Source organism: Taudactylus pleione, unplaced genomic scaffold, assembly GCF_031769625.1.
Source record: "Taudactylus pleione unplaced genomic scaffold, aTauple2 ptg000707l, whole genome shotgun sequence".
Classification (NCBI taxonomy): domain Eukaryota; kingdom Metazoa; phylum Chordata; class Amphibia; order Anura; family Myobatrachidae; genus Taudactylus; species Taudactylus pleione.
This window is the reverse complement of record NW_028285109.1, coordinates 2,605,325-2,631,581: the sequence shown is the minus strand read 5'-3', so window position 1 is coordinate 2,631,581 and position 26,257 is coordinate 2,605,325. Positions and strand designations below refer to the sequence as shown.

General features: G+C 46.5%; 2 protein-coding genes across 8 annotated transcripts in view; one reads left to right on the top strand and one right to left on the bottom strand.

Moving 5' to 3' along the window:
- The window catches only part of TMEM87A (transmembrane protein 87A), a 79,542-nt gene extending 57,854 nt beyond the window's left edge, over positions 1 to 21,688 (bottom strand). Inside the window, exons 1-3 of one of the 2 annotated variants that reach the window (XM_088456498.1) lie at positions 21,438 to 21,688; positions 15,581 to 15,641; positions 11,351 to 11,439 (exon numbers count right to left, since the gene is read on the bottom strand). In XM_088456498.1, coding sequence (XP_088312624.1) covers positions 11,351 to 11,439; positions 15,581 to 15,641; positions 21,438 to 21,563 — 276 coding nt within the window. In that variant the 5' untranslated portion in view covers positions 21,564 to 21,688. The remainder of the gene's footprint in view (positions 1 to 11,350; positions 11,440 to 15,580; positions 15,642 to 21,437) is intronic. The other variant, XM_088456497.1, reaches the window with a different exon arrangement.
- The window catches only part of GANC (glucosidase alpha, neutral C), a 140,025-nt gene continuing 135,276 nt past the window's right edge, over positions 21,509 to 26,257 (top strand). For 5 of the 6 annotated variants that reach the window (XR_015872495.1, XM_088456494.1, XM_088456496.1 and 2 more), the window contains exons 1-2: positions 21,509 to 21,698; positions 24,751 to 24,877. Coding sequence is in view for 4 of the 6 variants with exons in the window: in XM_088456494.1 (XP_088312620.1) it covers positions 24,819 to 24,877 (59 nt within the window). In the remaining 2 variants the exon portion in view is untranslated. Of the gene's footprint in view, positions 21,699 to 24,750; positions 24,878 to 26,257 lie in introns of those variants that run through there. The other variant, XM_088456495.1, reaches the window with a different exon arrangement.

Genomic DNA, 26,257 nt, shown 5'->3' with positions numbered 1-26,257 from the left:
GAATCAAAGGGAAGCTCAATACGCTTGATGCATCCACTACTTGGCTTACCCTAGAAATCCCAGACGCCCGCCAAACTTGGAATGTGTTACTTGGTACTCCCCGAGGGAAACTAGGATTTCCAAATAAAGGGGTAAGAGGTGAGGGGGTGGGAGAAAACAAGAGATATGGTAAGAACTTACCTTTGTTATCTCTGTTTCTATGAAGTCCATAGGGTCCACAGGGTTGACCTTGGGGTATAGCTTGGATCTGGATCCACGGGCACCATACAGTTAAAGCTTTAGCTCCCAGGATGCACTTGGGTCCTCCTCTATACCCCGCCCCTGAGCCACAGGCACCTCAGTTGGTAAGTAGCCTAGGCCGAAGGAGGAGACTAAACAGAGAGAAGGAAGACTGGAACACACAAGAAACCATACTCACAGAAATGGGAGACGGAAACACCGGTGACCAGTACCACAGCCCATTTGAAGCCAGGTGCGTCAGGGCGGGCGGGCGCCCTGTGGACCCTATGGACTTCGTAGAAACAGAGATAACAAAGGTAAGTTCTTACCATATCTCTTGTTTTCTAATTCAGGGTCCATAGGGGGTCCACAGGGTTGACCTTGGGGATGTCCCAAAGCAGTTCAACTAAGGGCGGGGACGCTCCTGAGCAGAAAGGAGAATCCTGCGCCCGAAGGATGCATCCTGAGAGGCAAAGGTGTCAAACGCATAAAACCTCAAAAATGTCCGAATTGAAGACCAAGTGGCTGCCTTGCACAGCTGAACAGCGGAGGCACCACGTCTAGCAGCCCAAGAAGGGCCTACAGACCGAGTGGAATGAGCCTTAACCGAGCCTGGAACAGGCAACGTTCCTGTATATAAGCCTCCCTAATAACAGAACAAAGCCAACGGGCTAAAGTTTGTTTGTTGGCAGGCCAACCCCTCTTATGGAAACCAAAGAGGATGAACAACGAATCGGACTTCCTAACAGAGGCCGTCCGTTCAACATAAATTCTGAGAGCCCGGACAACGTCCAGCGAAGCCTCGCCAGCCGTAAGACCCGGAGCCTGAAAAGCTGGCACCACAAGTTCCTGATTTATGTAGAACTTAGAAACCACTTTAGGCAAAAACTCAGGATGGGTGCGAAGCACAGCCCTGTCCTGATGAAAAATCAGGAAGGGGGGGCTACAGGAAAGTGCCCCCAACTCGGTTACCCTCCTGGCCGAAGCAAGAGCCAGGAGAAACACAGTCTTGTTAACCACTTGAGGTCAACCGACTCAAGAGGCTCAAAAGGAGGTCCCTGCAGGACCCGAAGAACCACCGCCAAGTCCCACGGAGCCACTGGAGGCACAAAGGGAGGCTGGATCCTCAGCACACCTTGGAACAAGGTGTGAACGTCAGGCAGTGTGGCAATCCTTCGTTGGAACCACACTGACAGGGCCGATACATGAACTTTTAGGGAAGCAAGCCGTAAGCCCAGGTCAAGACCTGACTGCAGAAATGCCAAAATCCTAGAAACTCTGAACACCTGAGGGTCATAGCTTCTAGACTCGCACCACTGAAAGTAAGTGTGCCACACTCTGTGGTAAATCCGTGCAGAGGCAGGTTTACGTGCCATAAGCATGGTACTGTTGACAGAGCTTGAAAAGCCCCGGGACCTTAAGATGGCTGTCTCAAGAGCCACGCCGTCAAAGACAGTCGACCCAGATCCGGGTAAAGGCAGGGACCCTGAGACAGCAGATCTCGACGTTGAGGCAGAAGGTACGGAGCGTCTACAGACAGGCCCCTGAGATCGGAGTACCAAGGACGTCAGGGCCACACTGGAGCCACCAGCAGAAACGTGCCTCCGTCCCGTTTGATCTTTCTGAGTACCCGAGGGAGCAGGGAGATTGGAGGAAACAGATACGCTAGGTGAAACAACCACTTCACTGACAACGCATCCACTAGGCTTGCGCCTGCGTCCCTAGTCCTTGAGCCGTATATGGGCAACTTGTAATTGTGACGAGAGGCCATCAGGTCCAATTCCGGCAGTCCCCACTTGTCCACGAGAAGTTGAAACACCTCTGGGTGAAGCGATCATTCCCCGGGATGCACGTCGTGACGGCTGAGGAAGTCTGCCTCCCAATTGAGGACTTCCGGGATGAAGACTGCCGATATTGCTGGAAGGTGGCACCCCGCCCAAGTCAGGATTTGGGACACTTCCAACATCGCAGCTCGACTGCGAGTTCCTCCCTGGTGAATTATGTATGCCACCGTGGTGGCGTTGTCTGATTGCACCTGAACTGCTCTTCCGAGAAGAACGGTGCCTGATGCCAGAAGAGCACGGTACACTGCCCGTAGCTCTAGAATGTTTATGGGAAGGATGGCCTCCTCCGCCGACCAACGGCCCTGAAGAGACAACGAGCCGGTCACTGCCCCTCATCCCCGGAGACTGGCATCTGGCGTGAGCAGAACCCAGTCCGGAATCCAATAGGGGCGACCCTGGCTGAGATGAGCTGACTGCAGCCACCATGCCAAGGACCGACGCACTTCCGGGTACAATACCAGCATCTGGGATCGGATCCGGCGGGACAAACCGTTCCATTCCACAAGAATCTGCCCCTGCAGGGGTCTGGAATGGAACTGGGCGAACTCCACCATGTCGAATGCCGACAACATGGACCCCAGGACTCTCATTGCCGAATGTATTGACACCCTGCCACTGCTCAGGTAACCGTGTATCCTCAGTTGTAGGGAGGATGATTTTCTTGACTCTGGAAAAGGTCTTTGTTGACTGGAGTCCAGAAGTGCTCCCAGATGGACCATCCGTTGAGATGGGATCAGAGACGACTTCTTCCAATTTATTAACCACCCGTGTGCTTGAAGACAAGCAATTGTCAGGTGTAGATGATGAAGAAGCACCTCCGGGGATCTCGCCAGCAGCGGCAGATCATCCAGGTACGGCAGCAGCCGTATACCCTGACCCCGAAGGTGGGCAGCCATGACTGCCATCACCTTGATGAAAACCCTCGGAACTGTGGAAAGACCGAAAGGCAATGCCCGAAATTGGTAGTGATGGTTTAGGATAGCAAACCTCAGGTACCGCTGATGTGCCAGTGCTACGGGCACATGGAGATAGGCGTCCTGGATATCGAGGGAGACCATGAAGTCCCCTGGTTCCATCACCAGGATGATGGACCGCAATGTTTCCATCCTGAACTTGGGAACTCTGAGGTACTTGTTCAGAGACCTTAAATTCAGAATAGGGCGATGAGACCCATTGGGTTTCTGCACCAGAAACAGAGATGGGAAGCTTTGGACTCGTCCAGCGAAGGACTCGTGCAAAAAAATTGGTGGGGCGGCCTGCACCGAAACGACAGGGTGTACCCCTGAGAGACTACTTCTCGAATCCAAGCATCCATGGTGGTACTGAACCAACGCTGGGCGAATCTGAGAAGTCGGTCTCCCAGGGAGAGGCCCGTCCCGTCAGGCAGCAGGTTTATCCTTCTGTTTGGAAGAGGGGCGCCGAGCATTCCATGCCTGCTTCTTGGGTTTGGATGAGGCTTTGGTCGCTGAATGTCTCAGGAAGGACTGGCCCTTGGCCTTACCCTGAACCCGAAAAGGACCGAAAGGCAGTGCTCCTCACCCTAGCCGGCGCAGAAGCCGAAGGGAGGAAAGCCGACTTGGACTTAGCCAAGGTATCCACTATTTTGTCCAAATCCGGACCAAATAGCAATTCTCCATTAAAGGGGAATGCCTCCAGACCCTTTTTAGAGTCCGCATCAGCCCTCCAGGACCGCAGCCACAAGGATCTCCGAGCAGACACAGCCACAGCCGAAACTCTAGAGGTTAACATGCTTGCGTCCAATGACGCTTCCCCAATATAGGAAGCGGCATCCCTCATTTGTGCCACTAATGCTCTCTGAACATCCGGAACATGGTCTGTAAGAGAATCCTCCAAGGCATTGGCCCAGTTCTCAATGGCTTTAGCCACCCAGGAAATGGCCATGGACAGGCGCGCCACCGCTCCGGAGAGCGAGTAAATGGACTTCAAACAAATCTCCACTTTCCTGTCCGTTGGATCCTTTAAAGAGGAAATAGACGGCAATGGTAGCGTAGCGGTTTTAACCAAGCGAGTGACATGTGAATCCACCACCGGTGGAGTCTCCCATTTCCTGCAATGATCCTTAGGAAAGGGATAATGAGAAGCCAACTTTTTCTGTGGTTGGAATCTCTTGCTGGGTAATTGCCAGGCCGCCGCCATATGATCCGCCAACTGATCGGACAGAGGGAACACATTAGAAGTAACCTTTGCTTTCTTGAAGTTAGGAAACTTCGACTTAGGGATCGGTGCCTCCTCTTCTATATTGAGAATAGCCCGCACCGTCCTAACTAATGCTGGAACATTAATGGAGGACCTAGGCTCAACCTCCTGTCCCAGAGCATCCAAATCAGAATACTCATGGACCTCTCCATCATCTGAAGAGGGATCCGATTCTGATACCTGCGCAGTGAGTAAACTCACAACAGGCCGCTTAGTCGCCTTCTGTGGCACATCACCCTGCAAAAATGACTGAAAAGCCGAGGATGAGGCCGCCAAACTCTGTACCGAGTTGGAGAGAACATCCACCCAAGGCGGAGGAGCCGACTGAGGGAAGCTCTGAAAAGGCACTACAGACTGTTGTGATACAGTGGGAGTCTGGACATACACAGGCAGCCCCGAATACTGTCTCACAGTCTGGGCCCCGGAGGGAGACTGCAATACCTGCGGAATATCCGGAGAATGGGAGATAGAGTGCTGGGACAATGCCCCAGAAGGGGTCACTGTAGGGATCGACAACTTGTCTGCAATAGATGTCAGCACTTGTGAAAACATCGCCCAAGGGGGGTCCTGCTGCATAGGGGGTATAGAGGGGCCTGGTGCCAGCTTGCACTGCCCGCAAAGACCATCCTGAGATAAATCCCCCCCATTAACACCAGCAGAACAGCGTCTGCAGGAAAGCAACACAGGAGCCCCGAAGTGCTCAGTCTCCTCATCAGACATGATACTACCGTAATTATGCAATAAATACTTAGCAGAGAACATACGGTGTTAACACCCCCGCACTCACCAGCATGCAACACAAACAGGCCCAAAAATATGGTACTGTGTAGCACACAACAGTATGTGACTGACCTCACAAATACATGATTTATAAGAGTGAGGTTAATAGAAAAACGCCCCTCCCCCACACACCTTCGGGCTGTAGGAGAAGCAAAGGGATAGATATAAGCTGACAGTAAGTAGAAAATAAGTACAGGCAGCAGCACTAGCAAAGTCACATACAATGCAGGAAGATTGTATTTACTGCACCAATCGCTACCATCAACCACCCAGATTCAGTGTCTGGGGGGAGTTATAGCGGTGTACACTGTCCTTTTGGTAGGGGAGAGGTACACAGGGGGACCTGACCATGCACCTGCCTGGGAGCCTGCGTTATAGCCTTCTAAAGATGGTCGACGGAGAGCTCTGAGGAGGAGTGGCCAGCAGATGAGCAGCTCAGCAACGCCAGTACACATGAGAAAAGGTGCGCTGAGCTGAGGAGCCACTAAACCAGGGAAGGTTGACTCCCCTGGCTAGTATTTAACCCCAGGGATGCCGGTTCCCCTCCGGAACTTATACCCTGGTGGTCCAGCGGAGCGCGGGGTATGCCTGCATGAGGGGAAGCCCGCCGCCGCTACTAGCGCCGCCGGTCTGTCCCCAGAGACCAACTGACTGCGTTTATCCCCGCGAGCGGCGCTAAGAGCGCTGCTCGCGGCTTACCAGTTACCCGTAGAGTCCGGCAGCAGTCAGAGGGAGGTCCCGGAGCCATGCTAGAACTAACTCCGGGGTCACGCTGCGATCCCCAGATCAGTACTGGCGTCGCAGCGCCAGCGGGGTGTTGGGGCGGCAGCGTGGACGTCCAAAAGGACAGTCCTATGCTGCCGAATTAAGTGTAAAACAAGAGAGAAAAAAAAAAAAACTTTTCTTCTGTAAAAATAAAGCTTAGGGGCTGCTCCTGCAGCCCCACTGCACAGTGCAACCGACTTCGGCTGGCACCAAACAAACTGAGGTGCCTGTGGCTCGGGGGCGGGGTATAGAGGAGGACCCAAGTGCATCCTGGGAGCTAAAGCTTTAACTGTATGGTGCCCGTGGATCCAGATCCAAGCTATACCCCAAGGTCAACCCTGTGGCCCCCCTATGGACCCTGAAGTAGAAAGAAGTGGTTTCGAACGTAAGTGATGCCAGCAAGAAACAGTAGGGCCTAAACGGAGGTAAGTTAAGGATGGAAAAACAGAGCCAGGGCAGCTCCAGACTAGGAGTAGGTAGAGATGCAGCCTCAATATCAACCCATTGTTTTCTATCCAAGGACCTGCCCCATTCCATGATTCTTGTAAGTAAAACTGCATGGTAATTTGAGGGAAAGTGGGGCAATTGGTGGCCACCCCTGAGCTTATTTCTATACAATATTTCGTGCTTAAAACGAGGCCTAAGACCTGCCCAAATAAAGTCTCTGACTATACGATGGAGTGCAGCAAACCAAGAGTGGGGGATTGCAATAGGGAGGGTTTGCAGGAGATGGAAATGGTATGAAATACCGCCGGCCGCACGGACGGTTCGATTCCCGGCAGCGGCAGCCCAACATCAGCAGAGATCCCGGCAGGGGAAGCCCGACTGCGCTGGAAATCCCGATCGTGGATAGGTAAGTATTGTCTAACCTAAACCCCTAACCCTACTTAGGGGTGCCTAACCCTAACCTCCCCCAAGTGCCTAACCCTAATCCCCCCTCTAAGTGCCTAACCCTAACCACCCCCTTCCCCGCTGCCTAAACCTAAGTCCCCCGGGCGGTGCCTAACCCTAAGTCCCCCCCCGGGGTGCCTAACCCTAACCCTCCCTCCCCCTAGCCTAACCCTAACCATCCCGGGGGGGTGCCTAACCCTAAGTCCCCCCCGGGAGCCTTAAACCTAACCCTCCCCCCCTGCAGCTGTCCGCTCGCGGCGCCCGGCATCACTACGATCGGGATGCCGGGCGCCGGTCTCCCGGCGTCGGGGAAATGCCGGGCGTCTACATCTAGACGCCCGGCATTTCACCCTTGCCGGGATATGACAGTCGGGAAGCCGGCTGCCGGTATTTAGGCGGTCGGCTTCCCGATTGCATACCGAAGGAGATATAGCACCCTAGGAAGTATGTTCATTTTGATAATGGCTATCCTCCCCGTCCACTAAATAATCTTAATTACGCCAGGTAAGAAGATTTGCTCGAAGTCTGGCTAGTAATGGAGAAAAATTAGAATGAAAAATCTGGGAAAGATCTCTATGCAACATTACTCCGAGGTATCTAATTTGTGTTGGATGCCACGAAAATTGGGGAGCAGATTTCACGTCCTGGAGGCCAGTTTGATCCTTTGTGAGGTTAAGAGCCATTGACTTAGATAAATTGACCTTAAAGTTTGGTCCACTGCCTTGTTTAAGGACATCCATTTTTTATGAGAATTTATGAGGAAGAATGTAAAGAATCTACTAGGAGGGGAACCTAAGAAATCTATTTTGTAACCAGTCAGCAGGATACTTTAAAACCCAGACATCTGAACAAGTCTGGAACCAAATGTTCTGAAAATGCCACAGATGTAGGTCCACCATAGGATCCACTATGTGGGAGGGCAACCCGTAACGCGGCCTGCTGACTATTCGTATTTTTCAGTCTCACGGGTGGCTCAATCAATTGGAGGAAATCCATTCTGGAGCATCTCAGCAGCTAATACACTTAGGTGCCCTCTTGGACACTCAGATCTAGAAGGTGTTTCACCCTGCAACAAAATTGTTACCCTCCAGATGATGACAGTCTCTCCTCCAGTGTTGGGTCATCTATGCATACATGTGCTAACAAAAATGGTTTCTACCTTGAACATGGCAGAGATTGCTCGATTCCAATCCAGGATCTTCTAGTCAGAGATTTTCTCTCAAAGTGGAACAGTTCTCAGGTCTCAGCTGATTTAGCTATTTTGGGAGGCTCGTCACTCCCTCCTCTGGTGGTTTCAAACTTACTCATGACAGACACCAGCCTCAGGGACTGGGAGGCAGTCACATTGACAATAACGTTCCAGGGAACTGGAATCCTGTCTGACTATATATATCTTGGGACTTCTGGCAATCTACAAGGACTTGAGTCAGTCAAGACTTCATCTCCATGGTCGACTGGTCAATTTCCGCTCTGACAACACAACAGCAGTCGCCTCCATCAATCAACAGGACGGCACCAGACACCGTCGGGCCACATTGGAAGTCAGCAGGATCCAAAGGTGGGCGAAAAGGTTCCTCCCGACCCTGTCGGAAGTTTACATCCCAGGGGTAGACAATTGGGAGGCCGACTATCTCATCGATCAAGACATGCAACTACAAAACTACCCTGTTATTATTCCAGAACCCGTAATCTTTCTAGTTGCTACACTGTCAGTTCCTTGGACCTTTCCGCTACTGTACATTCCCCCACAATGTCCCTTCTACCTCGGGTGATTCCCAAAGTAAAATGGGAAGAAGGGACAGTCATCCCAGTCGCTCCAGATTGTCCACGCAGGTGCACGGTATACAGATTTCAGGAAAATGTCGGTAGCAGCCCCAAAGCGGCTTTCTCCCAGGCCAGACCTTCTCTCTCAAGTGCCTTGCCTCCACTTGTGTGTCTGACTTTGACAGGGTGGCTGTTGAGACAGCACTCCTAAAAGGCCAGAGTTTTTTTGGATGATGCGGTCCATACCATGCTCTGTGCTAGAAAACCGGTGTTGGCTAGGGCATACCACAGGGTCTGGAGAGCCTACTTCTCCTGGTGTGCTCGGCAGAATTTGAAGCCTGAGATTTTCTGTGCTTCTAAGACTGTCATTAGATTTGGGTTTTTATCGGTCATCCATGAAAGTTCAGGTTTCTGCATTCAGTTTATTTCCAGAGGGGCTGGGTGACTCTTCTGACTATTCAGACTTTCCACCAGAGGGTTCTACACATTTAACCCCTATTCAGGCCCTGAGATTTGGTCTCAATGCTCCGAGTTCTTCAACAGTCTTCATTTAAACCTGGCTTACCTAGAAAACGGTTATTCTTTTGGCTATTTCTTCGTCCCGTAGGGTCTCGAAATTAAGTGCTTTGTCTCACAAATCCCCATTCCTCATCTTTCACCCAGGCCAAGCAGTCTTACGAACCACTGGGTCTTTTCTTCCTAAGGTGGTCTCCAAGTTACAAATTAATCAGGACATTTTTCCTTCTGCTCCACGGGAGCAGAAGCAAAGGTTTCTGTCCTCCCTGAGCTCGCCTTAGGTCACCTGCGTTACGGTTTGACAGGTGTACCGCCCCAGTCAAACTCCCCACCATCTTTCTCTGGTGACAGTGATTCCTGGACTTCTCCTGAGTTCCAGGATGTGGTACGAGTTCTCCACATTTATGTGGATATGCCAAGTTTTTTGCCGGTCGGACCCTCTCTTTGTCCTGTATTCGGTGGTTAAGTGGGGCTTGCCTACTTCTAAACAAACCATTGCGGGATGAATCCGGGAAGTCATCTGTCAGGCTTACACTTTGGCTAATCTTTTGATGCCTCCTTCGGTTGTCGCTGACTCTACAAGGTCGGACAGGCTTCCTGGGCGGTTTGGCACAGGCCTCAACAGAGAGGCTTTGAAGGGCTGCCACTTATTCCTTGGCACACACTATTGTTTCTGTTTTCACACTTTTGCCTCCAAGAACGCTGGTTGTGGACAAAAGGTAATTTGTGCAGCTCAGGAACGTTCCCTCCCTTAAAGGACAGCTTTCGGATGTCCACATGGTTTTCCAGTGTTCCCCATGGCTGAAAGAAAACAAGATTTTGATTCTTACCGGATAATCTGTTTCTCTAATGCCATGGGGGACACTGGACGCCCTCCAGTTTGCTCCAGGCTTTCCTTGGTTATTGTTTGGTTTATATTTTACCAGGTCTACTGACCATCGCATTGGTGTGTCTGGTTTTCTTCTTCTCTCCCCTTTGTTTTTTGGGCCCTTTGCTAGCATAAACTGACTGCCCTAGGCACGGGGCAGCTATTGAGGAGGAGGAGGAGGAGCCTGACCTGCCTTTAAAAGTCAACCCTTTAGTGCTCAGACTCCCCTAGCACCAGCTATACCCCCCCAGTTTTCCTGTATCCCCCATGGCATCAGAGATTCAGATTTATCAGACAAGAACCAAAATCTAGTTTTAGTGGTAACAATGATTTCGTATGTCACTACTGTCAGAATGGCCTTTGTACACAGTTAGGTTTGTTATAACCACTTGTGTTCAGATGTTACATCTGTGATCTGTTAGTCAGACATACATTAAGGTAGGGTTTATGAGCACTATTTAAAATTATTTTAAACAGAAAATACTGGATTAAAGACAAAAATTGTCTACTTTATTGTTATGTCACTTAAGGACACAGGGTCTCATTCAGATCCGCTCGCGAGCGCTGAGCGCTCGCAAGCGGGTCGATGTTGCCCAAATGCGCATGCGCACGATGGAGGCGCCTCCGTCGTGCGCATGCGCGAGACCCGAATAATGACGGCTAAGCCGTCGTTATGGGTCTCGCACCAAAGGGGGCGTGCTGTCGATGGTGATTGACAGCACGCCCTCTTTTGTGGGCGTGCCGGGGGTGTGACTGCCTAGACGGAGGCATTCCCATGGGAACGCCTACCGTCTGGGTCCGGCCCCACTGACATCATTAGTGATGTCAGTGGGAGTGATTTTGGCTCTGATAGAGCCAAAATCACTCCAGGGCTTGCGGCCACGAGACCCTACCGCAAGGGTCTCGTCGCAAGCCCGATGGTCGCGATGGTCTTGACCATCGCGACCATCATCATGGACGCTCGCATAAGCTGTGGGTGGTAACCCACAGCTATGCGAGCGTCCAAAAGGCCGCTTCGCAAATAAAAAAAAACACACCCTGATTCAGAGCGGGCGCTCGTTCAGAATGTCCGTCTCTGAATCAGGCCCACTGTTACAGTCAGTTCATGCTATTTTTAAATGGAAAGACCCTGGCTAGTCTTACTGTGCCTCCCCTTTTTTCATCTCTGTAAAATGGATCTAAGAGACCTGCTATTACTACATCCAGTTGTCACGCATCCAATAGTGCTAGCAAGGCAGAAGAGACCAACATTCCATTCACAGGATTCACTTTCAAAACTGTATGCAGCGATATGGGTGTCAGTCGGGAGTCATATTAATTAATTTAGGACACCCTTTCCGGATCCACCAGCCAGCAATGACGCCATTTTCATACCTCTGTTCCACGAAAGGTTTATATTGCCATTGATGGCTCAAAATTAATTTTGAGCATGGACTTTTTCAGTGACACAGTATGCTGAATGATTATGTCATGGCGAGGAACTCACCTTAAACCCAGAAATTTCATTGTAGCAGTTGCAGTGGCGCAGGTACCAAGTGACATTAATATTACTGCACTGTGTCTGGCTACCTTCAACTAAGAGAAAGAAAAACAGAAGGTAAGAGACAATAAACCACAATTGCATTCACATGAAAGGTCCAGGGCCATGGTTTAACCTTATTCAAGCCAATTACTGGTCATTAAAAGTGAACTGACTTTTTGTTTCATAATAAAGGGGTTAATCCAACTGTCCGCAAAGGGAGAGAGTTGCTATGGCGTTAAGATGCCGGCAACGAAAAAAAAAAAAAAGAGACATGTTCCCAAAAATCTATTAGACAACTTTGCTTGTCAATGTATTGCCAAGTATCTATCGTATGATTATCCCTATGTCCCTTCTCCCTCCCTCTTTGTGTCATACCTTTGTCTTCTCTCGTATATGTTCCCCATTCTATTTAGATTTATGTAACTACAATAATGATCTTCAGTTTGAGTTTCAACTATCTGGGAATCTTCATACTAACTGATTCAATTGACAAGTCTGGCCACTCTAATTCTTTAGGAAGTTCCATAGATACTGTATGTATATTGTGTATCTTTGTTCTCATCTTTTATATATGACTGGATGAGCCTGGTGTTCCCCAGATGTATAAGCAGACTCTTATGAAGATCATTTATGTTAACCTCTTTGCAGAGGACTTTTTATATTATATACATTATCTATAGTTTATAATGTACTTGTATGTTTCTGAATTTAATGAAAAATGTGTCAATAAAAAAAGATTCTTCAAAGAAAAAAAAGATGCCGGCAACAGTACTTGAACTCGCACCCCTTGCAGCCCGCTCCGAGCTCGAATTCGCACAACTTTGCTCAGAGCCCTGTGGAGCTGCGAGCACTTGTTAGTTTGGGCTGCCATGAAGTGCGGAGATTGTAGTGATGACTCACATTCACGAGATCATTGCGGATAATTGGATTAAGCTCAAAGTTTACTCAGCTACACATACTTACTTGTCCCATTTCTTGTTAATTACTGAAGGCTTAGGATAACTATGTTAATTTCTCCATTTACACTGGATTACCATGACCATAAAGAGTTGTGTCGAGAAGCTTGGGCACTTTACCAGCAAAAAGGTTATGCTCATCCCCCCATATAACCCATTGGCTGTCTGGGAACAGAGATGAAGATAAATAAGCTCACAGGTGAGCAACCTACAGCTGTCTCCCTGAACTCACTCAATGGGGGTGATGCAAATGTTTACAGCATTTCTGCTCACCCCCCCTTGAGGTGGAGAGCAGATATTTGCGACAAGTCCGTAGTTTGGGCTCCCTAACCAGGATTTATACAGATTTAGCAGGTTTATGCAGCTAAACCTGGTCTAATCGGGCGCGACAAGCTAGATAATTCACGGTCAGCCAAAACTATTGAGTTACTACATTGGGCCGACATATCGTACCGCGGGTACACATAAGTGATGTAATGAACGACGGAACGATTATTTTGTTACGTACTTCGTGACCTTTAACGGTGCCACATGCGATATCATCCGGTTGGCCGTGCAGCGCAGCTGACCGGACTATATTGCATGCACAGCGGAAGCACACAGATAGTCGGTACACACTGGACAATTTGGCCGATATGTCTTTTCCGACTGAATCTGAATGACATATCGAGCTGACATTGTCCTTGTGTATGTACCTGGAATTATATGGTTTTTCTACTGTTCTCCCACTGGATTTGAACAGCTATGCAGGAGGGAATGGGATTGAAATGCCGGCGGCTACAAATCCCGACAGCGCTAGGCCGACGCAAAGGAAATCCCGACAGCGGAGGTAAGTAATCTAACCCCCACCCCCCGCAACCCTCCTTTATGGGTGCCTAACCTCCCCCCTAGTGCCTAACTCTAACCTCTCCCCATTAGTGCCTAAACCTAGCCCCCACTCCCTAAACCTAACCCTCCCGGGGAAGGTCCCTGTCCTTAACCTCCCCCTAGTGCCTAAACCTAACCCCCCCCTTTTCCTAGTCTAACCCTCCCCAGGGGGGGTGCCTAACCCTAAATCCCTCCCGGGGGGTCCCTAGACCTAACCCCCCCATCCCCGGCTACATTGCTACTTACCTACGGCGCTGGACGATCGGTGCGGCGTCCTGTGGGGATTAACATAGGCATCGGCATTTCTACGCTTATGTTAAATCCCCTGCCGGGATTGTAGTATCGGGATTGATGAGACCGGCGGCCGCAGGAGTCCTTATCAATGGAAATAGCAGCTTGCTATTGGATAAGCACTCCTCTTTCTTATAAGCCCCTGCTCATCCCCAATTCACCAACCAAGGAGCTCAATATAATTAGGAGAGGAGTAGCTGCTGAGATCTTTGTATTCCTAGGAGGGCTGGTTTGTGTACCCCTACAGCACTGAAGAAAAGAATTTAATGGTGAATACAAAAATCAAATCATCTCTCATCTCCAGCTGCAGCAGGGGGAACGTACTGTAGACTATACCAAAGACTCTCAATAGGAGGGGATGAATGAATAGTAATAGCCTCCTGGAGGACCTTCCTGCGTAGCCAATCTCAAAAGGAATACTCAGGTAATAGCTCTGCAAACCTGCAGCCTGGGGGAAGGCTAGAAGTTTACGACAACTACTTATCAACAACCCCCTCCTCTATGACGTCATCGAAAATGACACAGACCATATCTACCTTCTGGAAAATAGCAGAAGTGTGCCATTAATTCAACTAAACATTGTATCATATAATACATATGAAACATGATTTGGTTATATTGCTAATGTCATCTCTATGGGGAATGTATTGACAAAATGTTACAAGTGTACACAAATCGATCATCACAAACATTTATTATAGGATTATAGCTTTGATCAATTAAGTTTCCCCTAAAGCACGGGTTCTCAAACTCAGTCCTCAGAACCCCACACAGTGCATGTTTTCCAGGTCTCCTCACAATCACAAGTGAAATAATTAGCTTCACCAATGGATCTTTTAAAATGTGTCAGTTAGTAATGAATACACCTGTGCACCTGCTGGGTGACCTGTAAAATGTCAACTGTGTGGGGTTCTGAGTACAGAGTTTGAGAACCACTGCCCTAAAGAATATATGCAGAACGTATACTGACCCAAAGCCTTAAATTCAAGTTTTCTTTCTACCTAATTCTGGTTTGATCTAGAGGTCGTATTCCAACCATGACATCTTCTACAACTGATGACAGATCAAATCAGTTGCCAACATGACCGGAGATAAATATTTTGAAATTAAACACAGTAACCCCGTCTGCCCCAGGTGGACATTTCAGCAGAATATGTGACATGAAAAGGGCTTTCAGGGAGAGAGGGATTGCAAATTACCTGCCACACTACTGGGCATTACTAAGGCTGCAAAGATCTAGATAAAACCCATGGAGAAACAGGGGAGGTATAAGAGGGAGAGGGAAGTGCCCTGGCTTCTAGAGGGTGGAATATAACTCAATGTTGGAGTCCCTCTACTGCAAATACAGGGGAAAAAAAAGCACAACAAAAAAACAACCATGAAACAATGCTATGCATGCTTGGTATTACTCAGTATGCCTCAAACACTAAGGGGCATATGTATCAAAGCTTGATGTGAGATAAAATTGTGAGATATATATCACCAACCAATCAGCTCCAAACTATCATTTCTTAAACACAGTTAAACAGTTGATTGGTTGTCGATATATATCTCACAATTTTATCTCACATCAAGCTTCGATACATATGCCCCATAGCTTGCTTTTTCCCATGAGCTACACATATACAGTTGTTTTTAAGATTATGTTATTTTTAGTAAATTGTACTTGCAAATATTGTTATTAATAAGCAGATTTGAATAGTTTGGTCTACCATCTTCAGGAAGAGAATGCATGTTTTACATAAGCATGCATTTTACCCATCATGATAAGCTTACCTATCTTTATATTTATACTTTATTTCTCCTGTCCATTCAGTTCTGCATTATTCCTCCCATACAGGATGTAAGCAAGTAAAATAAACAGAAAAAACCTGCTTGGCAAGTGAAATCTGTGCTTGGAACAGTGACAATTTACCTTTAGTGTACTGGGCAAATAAAAATTAAACTTATATATCAGGATAAAAACACACACTTCCTGCTGTGAAACACAGTAACGGCATAGAGCATCACACAACTACTCTGGGAACATAGTGTCTCAGTACATACAGAGATCCTCACTTCAAGGGAATTTAGCTCTTACAGTGGATGGAGATGATGGAGTCTCGAAAAAGAATCTTCCCAAAGCTGAAATATGTCCCATTCTAAAAAGAAAATAAAAAAATATATAGTATAAATATGTAGACAAAAAAAGAATCAATTTTAACACGACAGTAGGCAAAAAAAAAAAGTTTTGTTTTATTTTTAATATAGAACTATAAATGCAGACAATGACTAATCTAGATTTTTAGCAGTTGCAAGTTTCCTTCCCATTACACCTAGCCTCACAGCAATTTCAGCATGATCAAGTACCAAATAAACTACATAGTTTATTTTATTGTAGATTTTACCTAGTGACTCTGGGAGTGTGCGACAGTAGCGCTATGCATTACCTTGGAAGAAAGGGAGTACCCAGATCTGTGTGAAGAAGTCCTAAATGCAACAATTGAGCCAGATATTAGCTGTAATCAGTAACTAAAGTGGTGGTTCTCAGGATCTTATTCTGAGGTCCCATGATCAAATATGCAACATACTGTTACATCTACCTGCAGCTAACAAGCATTTACACATGAATGTGTTTTTGTTTTTTTAAAAACATGCACATCATTGCATGTAAACCGCATATAAAACTCAATTCATGTCAAATACATTGTGTTTGTAATGCACTTCCACTGCAGAACACTTGTAGTGCCATATAAAACACATGATCATTTCTTAAAACAAAAACCCTTGGAGGCCTTGTTACATCATCGAAGCACATCAGCAGACGTACAAATACACATCATAGCTCACTATAGAAAATACAAAACACTAAAAGACCATGACCGGGTGGCCTTACTCCACTGGCCAATAAAGACTGCCTTCCTTGAGCAACCTGAGAGGGATTACTACAAAACTCCAGGGGTATGGGGATCCCTCTCACTGTCAATAACCACCTGTTATATCACTTTCAAACATACGACCCGGGAATTTCCCTGCTCAGAACCGGGTTTTTCACCTCAGCAAAAACCTGGGTTTTTGCTTGAGACGTCCTTTCATACTACACCTGAGACCCGGGAAATTCCAGGGTCGGATACGTTCACACTAAACCTGGGTCTGCCCTGGAATTTGGTGTGGATTTAAAGGGAAAACATATTTATTTTTGTTCACAGTAATGACATAATATAAAAATTATCATTTTAGAGTAAATACCACAAAGTTTGTTTATTTCCAATGTTTTTTAATTGAAAACCAATAAATGTTTACATTACAGTATAAGAAAATTATGAATATAGCCTCTAAAAAGTTGCAGTCTATACAAAGACAACATTTTTCACATAAAAAAAATTAAGCAAAAAATAATACACACTTAAATTTGTTTGCTCCTCAGTCATGTGGTCTTGGTGACTGCAGTTGATGTCATCAGCAGGTGCATGGAACAGCCAATGAGAAGGTTTTCTAAAAACCTGGGTTGGATGCATTCACACTAGAGGCTACCTGGATTGCACCCAGGAAAAACCCTGGTAAAAATCAGGGTCATGGACCTGGGACTTTGACTCGGGTCGTTTCTGAGTCTATTACCCCTTTTCCACCTAAATTCCGGGTCTGACCCGGAGTTGGAACAAAGTTCCTATCCGGATCAGACCCGGAATTTTGCCGGCGCTGACTCGGGATATTCCCGAGTCAGCGCCGCTCACACCGCAGTCGGGTCTGCATAGACCCGGCTTTTGCGGAGTGAAAGTGGACGCTTGGAGATGACGTCATCTCCAAGCGCCACTGAAGCCGGACCAATCGGCCGGCTAGCAGCGCACTCCAGGTCTTCGTGACCCGGAGTGCGCTGTTCCCATAGCAGGGTTTCACGGGCTACGCCCGTGTTAAACCCTGCTATTTACCTGGGTTGGATTGCCGGGTCACTCGACCCGGCGATTCAACCCTCTGCCCTTTTACACCAGGGAGCTGCCCGGGTTAACCCTTCAAAAACCCGGGTTTTAGCTCCGGTGTAAAAGGGGTATTAGTGACACATAGAAAAAACCCCGGTAGATGCACGTACACGACCAAAACCCAGGTTTTTGCTGTATGTCTGAAAGGGGTATTACTGACCCCTTAAAATGCATCATGGGCAGGTCCCTCACTGCCAAAATCGTGCTCATACATAGCACCTAGAACCCCTTACTATTTAATGGATGTGGTCAGGCATCTCAACACCTCCTGATTGGTGTTGGTTAATGCCACACTGGCCACATACTATGTGTCAATGCTGTGCTTGGTTGAGGGCATGAGCTTGGAGACACTGGGCTCCACCACAGGAAAGCCAGAGAATGGTTAAGCATATGGCATTTAACTAATAGTAACAGGATACAAGCAGATGCAGGCATCTTGAACCAAGATGATGTTTATTTGCCCCACTAAAAGTACTTTACAAAAATAATTCCTTAGCTAAGAGGTGCTAGGAATATCACAGCATACAGATGTTGTTACAAGTACATATGATACACAATCCTCGGCTCATCAATAGGATATCCTGCATGAATATAGACTAATCATCTGTTTATTTCATTTCATCCCTCAGGTATGTAACTGTCTCATCCTGCTTATTGCACCGATATTCTGCATAGAACCTCATGCTTGCGATCGTGTGTGGATTCAAATGTATGTGACTGTATATCTTGCATAGATTTTTTTTTTCTCTTCCTGTATAGTCTGTATTGGTCAGTGAAGCATAGTTTATGGTATATATCTGGCCTGGTTTTTGCTCCAACTCAGAGCAAGTTATCTCCTTTGATCAGCAGGCCAATTGAGTCAGTTGTAGCCTGTCTTAATCAAGGGATACCACTCCTTATATTCAGTCTAGGGGCAGCTGGGGCTGTTTGCAGCTGGGGTTAAAAACACCAAGTGTTAAATGCACAAAGTGTGATTACATAACAGTTAATCAAACAGTTGAACAAACATTGACCAACATCTAAGGTAATTTCAGATTAAGATACTGATTACTTTAAAATTTGTCTAAAAAAACAAACCTAAAACTCACCATGTACTACACATTTCTATTTTTCAACTCCCTCCTTTGTATTTTCTCTAAGGATATAACATCCCTAACTCTCCCTGCATCTCACCTCTCTGGGCACACTGCCTATTGAGTCACTCACCTCCTCTAAAAACTAATGAGATTTCTTTTCATCGAAAATTGACTATTACAGCCTCATTGTGTCACTATAAAATTTTTTTACAACTATATCTACTTCTCCATGCTTCTGCTTTTATTATCTGGTGACATGTCACCAAATCCAGGCCCCTCACACATACAGCGGATATACTATGGAATAAATATCCTGCAAACCTCACATGTCTCCCATCACCCTCCAAATCAATAAATGTGCCTTACAGAATTCACACTTGTTCAGATGTAAAATAATAAGTTGTGATCATCTCTTTACAATAACTACTTTTACCAATTTCTACATTTACCTGAGACTGCTGGTTTATACGGTAACCAAACTCTCTAAATAGCCCTTCATGAAGTGGCTTCAGCTACCCGTCAGACTTCACGTAAACTGATATAACAGCCATGGCTTTCCACAGACACCTACAAAAACTGCCTCTTAAAGTAGAATGTCAGTGGCATAAATCTTAATTCAAATGACTTCCACACATACTGTAAAATAGGAATCCAGCCATCTGTCAGCCTACCCCTCTGTCCCATGCTCACTGTCTACCCCATCCGTGTCACCCCTGTCTGTTTGCCCATCCCCTCTAGAATGTAAGCTCTTACGAGCAGGGCCCTCTATCCTCTTGTGCTTATCCTTTCTTTACTTATACTATCTGCTCTATACTCAAAAGCACCTAACCCGTGACTTGCCATCCTGCTTCTGTTGCAGCAGTGTTTATATACCATGTACTTGTCTTGTAGTGTCTTAAACTGTATGACACTGTTTTCTTGTTCTGCTCAACTGTTTATGTACTATGTCTATGTACTATGTTTGTGCACTATGTTTATGTACAATGTAAGGCACTGCGGAACCCTTGTGGCGCCATATAAATAAAGGATAATAATAATAATAATAATAATAATAATAATAATAATAATACACAATGGAATATTTCCACACTAACTTGTACACACAAACTAAAGAAATGTGTTTGGTCAATTAAAACTAAAAAGCCTTCTGCTGTAGACTGTATAACAGACATCGAACTTTCTATTGCAGAATGTGACAAATGGACGGTATGCAGTCGGGAAGCCGACGGACGTAATCCCGACGGCCGGCTTCCCGACTGCTTTATCCCGGCGAGGGTTAAATGACAGGCGTCTAAATCTAGACTCTTGTCAATTTACCGAAGCCGGGAGACCGGCGCCCCGATCGAAGTGATGCCGGGCGCCGAGCGCGGACAGCTGCGGGGGGGAGGGTTAGGTTTAGGGCTCCCGGGGGGGACTTAGGGTTATGCACCCCCCGGGGGGTTAGGCTAGGGAAGGTTAGGGTTAGGCACCCCCGTGGGTGACTTAGGGTTAGGTACCCCCCAGGAGGTTAGGGTTAGGCACCCCCGGGGGGGACTTAGGGTTAGGCGGTGGGGAAGGGGGGTAGGTTAGGGTCAGGCACTCCTAAGGAGGGTTAAGGGGGCGGGGGAATTAGGTTAGTGAATACTTACCTTAGGGACGATCGGGATTTTCACCCATGTCGGGCAGCCGCTGTCGGGATTCTAACTTGCGTCCGGCAGTAAATCATACCGATTCCAAATGATCTAACCATCAAATTAGCAATACATCTGTAAGTGGCGCACAGCGTCAGAACCAAAACTAGACCAGTGCTGCAACTCCAGTCATTAACCATTCTAGTGCAGCACCATTAAATATATTAAAATAAAATAAATTAAAACATTCCCAATATTTCCCAAGTAAAGGCCTTCTTTGCCCAATTATTAAAACAATTAATATTTCTAAGAACACTTCATGGATATATCATTTGAGAATAGTCCAGATAGCTTTTCATTTAAAACCTGCCTACAGCTATGCTATACTATAATATAAATATATTATATATATATATATATGTAACTAGAGGCCAACAACCGTAGCCCACCTGTAACTAGAGGCCAACAACCGTAGCCCACCTGTAACTAGAGGCCAACAACCGTAGCCCACCTGTAACTAGAGGCCAACAACCGTAGCCCACCTGTAACTAGAGGCCAACAACCGTAGCCCACCTGTAACTAGAGGCCAACAACCGTAGCCCACCTGTAACTAGAGGCCAACAACCGTAGCCCACCTGTAACTAGAGGCCAACAACCGTAGCCCACCTGTAACTAGAGGCCAACAACCGTAGCCCACCTGTAACTAGAGGCCAACAACCGTAGCCCACCTGTAACTAGAGGCCAACAACCGTAGCCCACCTGTAACTAGAGGCCAACAACCGTAGCCCACCTGTAACTAGAGGCCAACAACCGTAGCCCACCTGTAACTAGAGGCCAACAACCGTAGCCCACCTGTAACTAGAGGCCAACAACCGTAGCCCACCTGTAACTAGAGGCCAACAACCGTAGCCCACCTGTAACTAGAGGCCAACAACCGTAGCCCACCTGTAACTAGAGGCCAACAACCGTAGCCCACCTGTAACTAGAGGCCAACAACCGTAGCCCACCTGTAACTAGAGGCCAACAACCGTAGCCCACTTGTAACTAGAGACCAACAACCGTAGCCTACTTGTAACTAGAGGCCAACAACCGTAGCCCACCTGTAACTAGAGGCCAACAACCGTAGCCCACTTGTAACTAGAGGCCAACAACTGTACCCGGTACCCTACCTATTTGTAACTGGACACCTACAACTGTACCAGACCACTACGGTTGCTGCTAGATCCTAGTTGGAGACTCCACTACACATCACGTTGGACGGTAACCCTACCACTACCACTCCCCGTCTCACTCACCAGGGACAGCGGGACCCGCCATAGGGAAGGCTCCGCGTTTTCTGCCCGGCTGGGATAGAAGTACAGGACGGCTGTGAGAGGCAGGAGAAACAGGAGGCTCCGGCTGCCTGGAGTCGCCATCACCATCGCCTGCAGCAGCCGGAGTACGGCGTCGTGTCACTTCCTGCAGCATCACTGTCCAGCGACCGGATGCGGGCGGGGAGCTGACTCCATGACAGTGACAGCGGGGCCGGCTCCTGTGCTACCTCCGCTGTGTCTACGGTAATAATAATAATAAATAGCGCTCACACCACAGGGCGGCTGATGCGAGCGATCAGCGAGGGGCCGGTGACAGTCACCCAGTTATGGATCATGTGATAGTCACTGGTAGCCAGCCTGTTGACTTATAGCGCCCTCCCCGTAAGCACCTATACATACTGAAGGAGATCTATACCTTTCCCTATACATACAGGCGCTTGTGTTTATATAGGGCGCCTCTTACCAGACCTCCCTGACACCCTCGTGTAGGACACAGGGAGCACACCATCATCTCTGGCTTTCCAAACAATAAACCTTCTTAAGGAAACATTTGGTTTGATTGTGCAAAGATAATAAATGGCAAAGTTATGACCACTGTGTACTTATCCTGATTGGAAAGTAAATAATTCTGTAATTATTTTTAATAGCGTGCAAGAGTAGAGCTAAGTAGTCGTATTATATAGGTTACCCTATATAATATGCAGCTCAGTTTTCCTGAAAGAAGCATCTGCAGGCTGGCGCCCTTCCCTAAGTAAGTACATGTCCTAGTTACCGGCCACCGGCACGCTGGCCCCTATTGTAAGTGACATAGGATAGAAGAGAAGATGGTGCCAGGAGACCATTATCCATGTGGCAGGGCTGCAGTGCTTGTTCAGGAGACGACGTTGAGCGTTTGCAGTATTTCTAGATAGGAGAACAAATGGGAAAGTAGTTGATAGAGTGTCAACTGCTTAGAGTAGAAATATGAGCTAGTACTACATGAATTCTGCTTGAAATTTATTAATACCAAGCTCCATGGTTGCATAATTGTAATGTTAGGTCATACTGGGGTTTATTTAGTTAAAAACAGTGCAAATACCCAGTAACCAATCAATGAGATTCTGTGATTTTGTGGGTATATAGTTATAATACCGACAGTCGGGTTGTCAGCGCTTAGAATGCCAGCGCCGTAATCCCGACACTTGTCAGAATCCCGGTCCCGGACTCCTGACAGTAAGTAGTGGGGACAGGGGTTAGGCACTAGCGTGGGAGGGTTAGGTTTAGGCATCAGGGAGGGAGGGGTAGGGTTAGGATACATATCCCTGTCCCTAACCCTGTCAGGATGCTGGCATCAGGATTCTAAACGTAGGGATCCTGTACCCAACCCATTTTGTGTGTCTGAAGCTTTTTAGTACATGACTTGGAGTGTGTTTGGAAAAGTGCTTCTTCACCAAAGAGCAACACAGAGGCACCAAATGTGTCCCAATAAATGTATAGCAAGAGATCCAAAGACAACCAGTTCTAAGCTGGTGCGAAACGCTACGAACAAATGCTCCTATTCTTCCACTACATGTGAGTTGAGGTCTCTGGGTTATTCTTCATTTTGGGGCTGGAGCAATGAACATGAATGTGGGTTTTATTTTTTTCCTTTGGGTGCAATAAATGTGGGATTTTTTTTCTGTTGTGGTCAACATGTGTCTTTTGTTTTCTGTAGGGGCCAACATGTCTGTTTTTATTTTGTGGGGAACAATGGGGGTGATACAATTGCTTGCTGAATGTTATATCGGGAACATATAGACTTGCTCTGATATTGTCCCTTTGCCCTCCCACATGCAGTCAGTGTATGCAGGAGTCTGGTCAGCTACTTCAGTAGGCGAATTGTAGGTATAACTCAATCCAGGGAATCCCGGAATTGAGAGTTTTTCAATCCCGAATGTCAGGAATGAAACAACGGCTGGGATTGGCCTCCCTACATTTGTCAGTACCTATTACTCTTGCTCCACAAAACTAAATTTGCTGCAATGCACAGCAAAGTAGGTGTATCAGTTTTCCTACTCCGTGCTTTGCTAAGCTAACTAAATTGGAACCAGCCATTTTGTAAGCTGAACCAAGTGGCGTAACATACACCAGAACAACCAATATGGCTACCATGGGCCTGGCAATACTGGTCCATCTGCTCTGGAAGCCCCCGCTCTGCTCTTATTAGCATGTGCAGCTGCTGTGTTTAGAAGTGATTGCGTGCCAGCCAATATCTGCACCAGTATTTAAAGGAAATCGGTTTATCAATTTATGATATGAATAGCTCACAGTAATTTGGTAGATAATATTCTCTATAAATTGCTTCAGCCATCAAAATGGCTGCTCTCATTGTGCATAGGTAATTAGTACAAACATTTTTTGTTTATATAAGTGTTTTTGCCTTGGTGGAAAACTCAGCTCTTTAGAGGTAAAATGACATATCAACCACTGCTAGCAGGGACACCTGCCACTGTATCCCATCTAGTGCTGACCGTGGTGCACGGGAGAATATACCATGCAAACATTGCGCCTGAATGCTCAGGACCATTCCATTCAACAGCTGCCATCATTTCATTTAGTCTAGTAGGGCAACAACCTCTACTCTTCAGGCTGTTAGCACTTCGGGTCCAAATTACAGTAATGGGTGAGATCTGGGGGGGTAGATAACCTTACTTATATTAAATATCCTATTTGAAATATGGAAAAAAACATAAAAATATTGGGTGCTGATTTACCCAGCATATAATTTTTTTTTTTTTTAAATAATACTTTATAATACAGTATGAAATCTCTCCACAGATGGGGATGATGACCTCAGAAATTTAAATGATAAAAATGTACAATTTGTTAAAACATATAATTAAACATAAATAAAAAAAAACTATTTCAAATAATGGTAAAGTCCCTGTTTGAACCAATGTGTAGAAAAAAGCCCCTTATCATAATTTCACAAATACACTTGAAGGAACTATTAGTGCCATCACACATAATAATATGTCACCTGTGGCCACAGAATATTTCTGTAATCCAGATCACAGTTTGTTGTAATAATAGCCAGAGTAGGCAAGAACATTGTTTATACTTAATGATGTATGTTGCAATACATTGTACATTTTTACAGTTTGAATGTCAGCTTTCCTAAATGATTTATATTGTATTTATATTTAGAATGTGTCAATAGCTTTATTTTACACTGCAAGAAGGCCTATACAAAATTCATAATATAGATTTTTTTTCTTTCAGTATAATGTTAAGGGTATATTTGTTGATGTCTGATAGTATTGTGCATGTCCACTAGGTTTTACAGCTCTGAACTCAAAATAAAGGACATAAAACCAGGAAGGGGAGACCTCTGACTGAAGACACATGAGCTCTCAGGAATCAGCAGCCCCACAGGGCTCCGAGCCTATTGATCCTCTTGGGGGGTAAGGAGAGTAAGATAAAAAGGTTGGGTACATATAAAACTGCTTAGAGGTTTTGTGTTTTGTATAAATTTGTATCTGTTTTTTATTTTTTAAATTTGATCCTTGGCTGTGGGTACAGAAGATGAATTATGCATAGTAATTAAGTTTCCAAGTTTCTGGAACAGATATATGCCAATGTAAAATAGTATATTACATTTTAGAGGTGATTCAGTGGTTGGGTCTTACGATTTTTAGCACCGTGGATGTGTCTGAGCCAGGCACACCCTATGGGTACTCGGCTCATTCGCATCACCACTTCTGCCTATAGGGTGTAACTGGGTGTCAATAGGGCGTTGGCACCTAGGCTAAGTTGCATGAGGGCATATAGTTGGAATTGCGGGCTAAATTAAGTTACGCATATGCAGAGATTCCTCTGAATGTAGGTGGAGGTCTTGCATTAAGGATGGTGCAAGTGCCTTCTGATAAAGATAACAGCTATTTAACCAGGCATATGGATAGGGGTGTTGCAATGCTTGCAGTACTGCATACGGGCAAATATCTTCATTTAGGGCCTGATTCAGAGGTGGACACAAGAGTGATAGCTGCTGCCACTTTGGTAGCAGCGGATATGAGAAGGTATGTTAGGTGTTTCTCTTTTGAATTGAGATGCCCACCTGTGCCTTCTCAGTTCCGCTCCCTGCGTCCGCAGATGCAGTTCCGGATCACCATCGGGAACATTGGCGGACCATGGGACATTCTGACTAACCCTGGGGTTACTCCGAATGTCCACTGCGAGTAAGGTGCCGAGGCCAGTGAATTTGCTTCGGAAAATGCAGTCGCTGACTTCGGTACGCCCCCAAAACGGAAGCGACAAGCCGCTGTTTTGAGGAACGCTCCCCTTCTTTGCCTAAAAGCACCTGCAGGTTGTCAATCAAGCTGTAGCATACAGCCACTGCCACTGGGGCCGCAGCAACATCGCGACACATGCATACTGCGGCCCTGTCACATGCCCGGTCCTGAAACCATCAGCCAATTGAGGCCGAATCAGGACTGCATCCGGGGCAGAATCAGCCCCTTAGTTCCATGCATACCAGTCAGCTTTGATTGCATCTCTGAATTGGCTCTATTATGTCTACCGTGTTAGTATTTCCATAAAGTAATTCATTTAGATCTGCTTGCAGCCTATTGTATCTAATCTCTGTGTGCAATTCTACAGTGGCAGTCATTGTATTGTACCAACACAATCTTGCATATTGGCAAATTTATTAGCCCAGTATGTAACAAAACAAAAGTTACAAAAATAAATGTTGACACCATATTAAAGTGTATTTTGTAAATATCTACAGTAAAATATACCGTGGTATAGTGTTCACTCTAGGTGTGGCGCCGGATCTAGAAAGG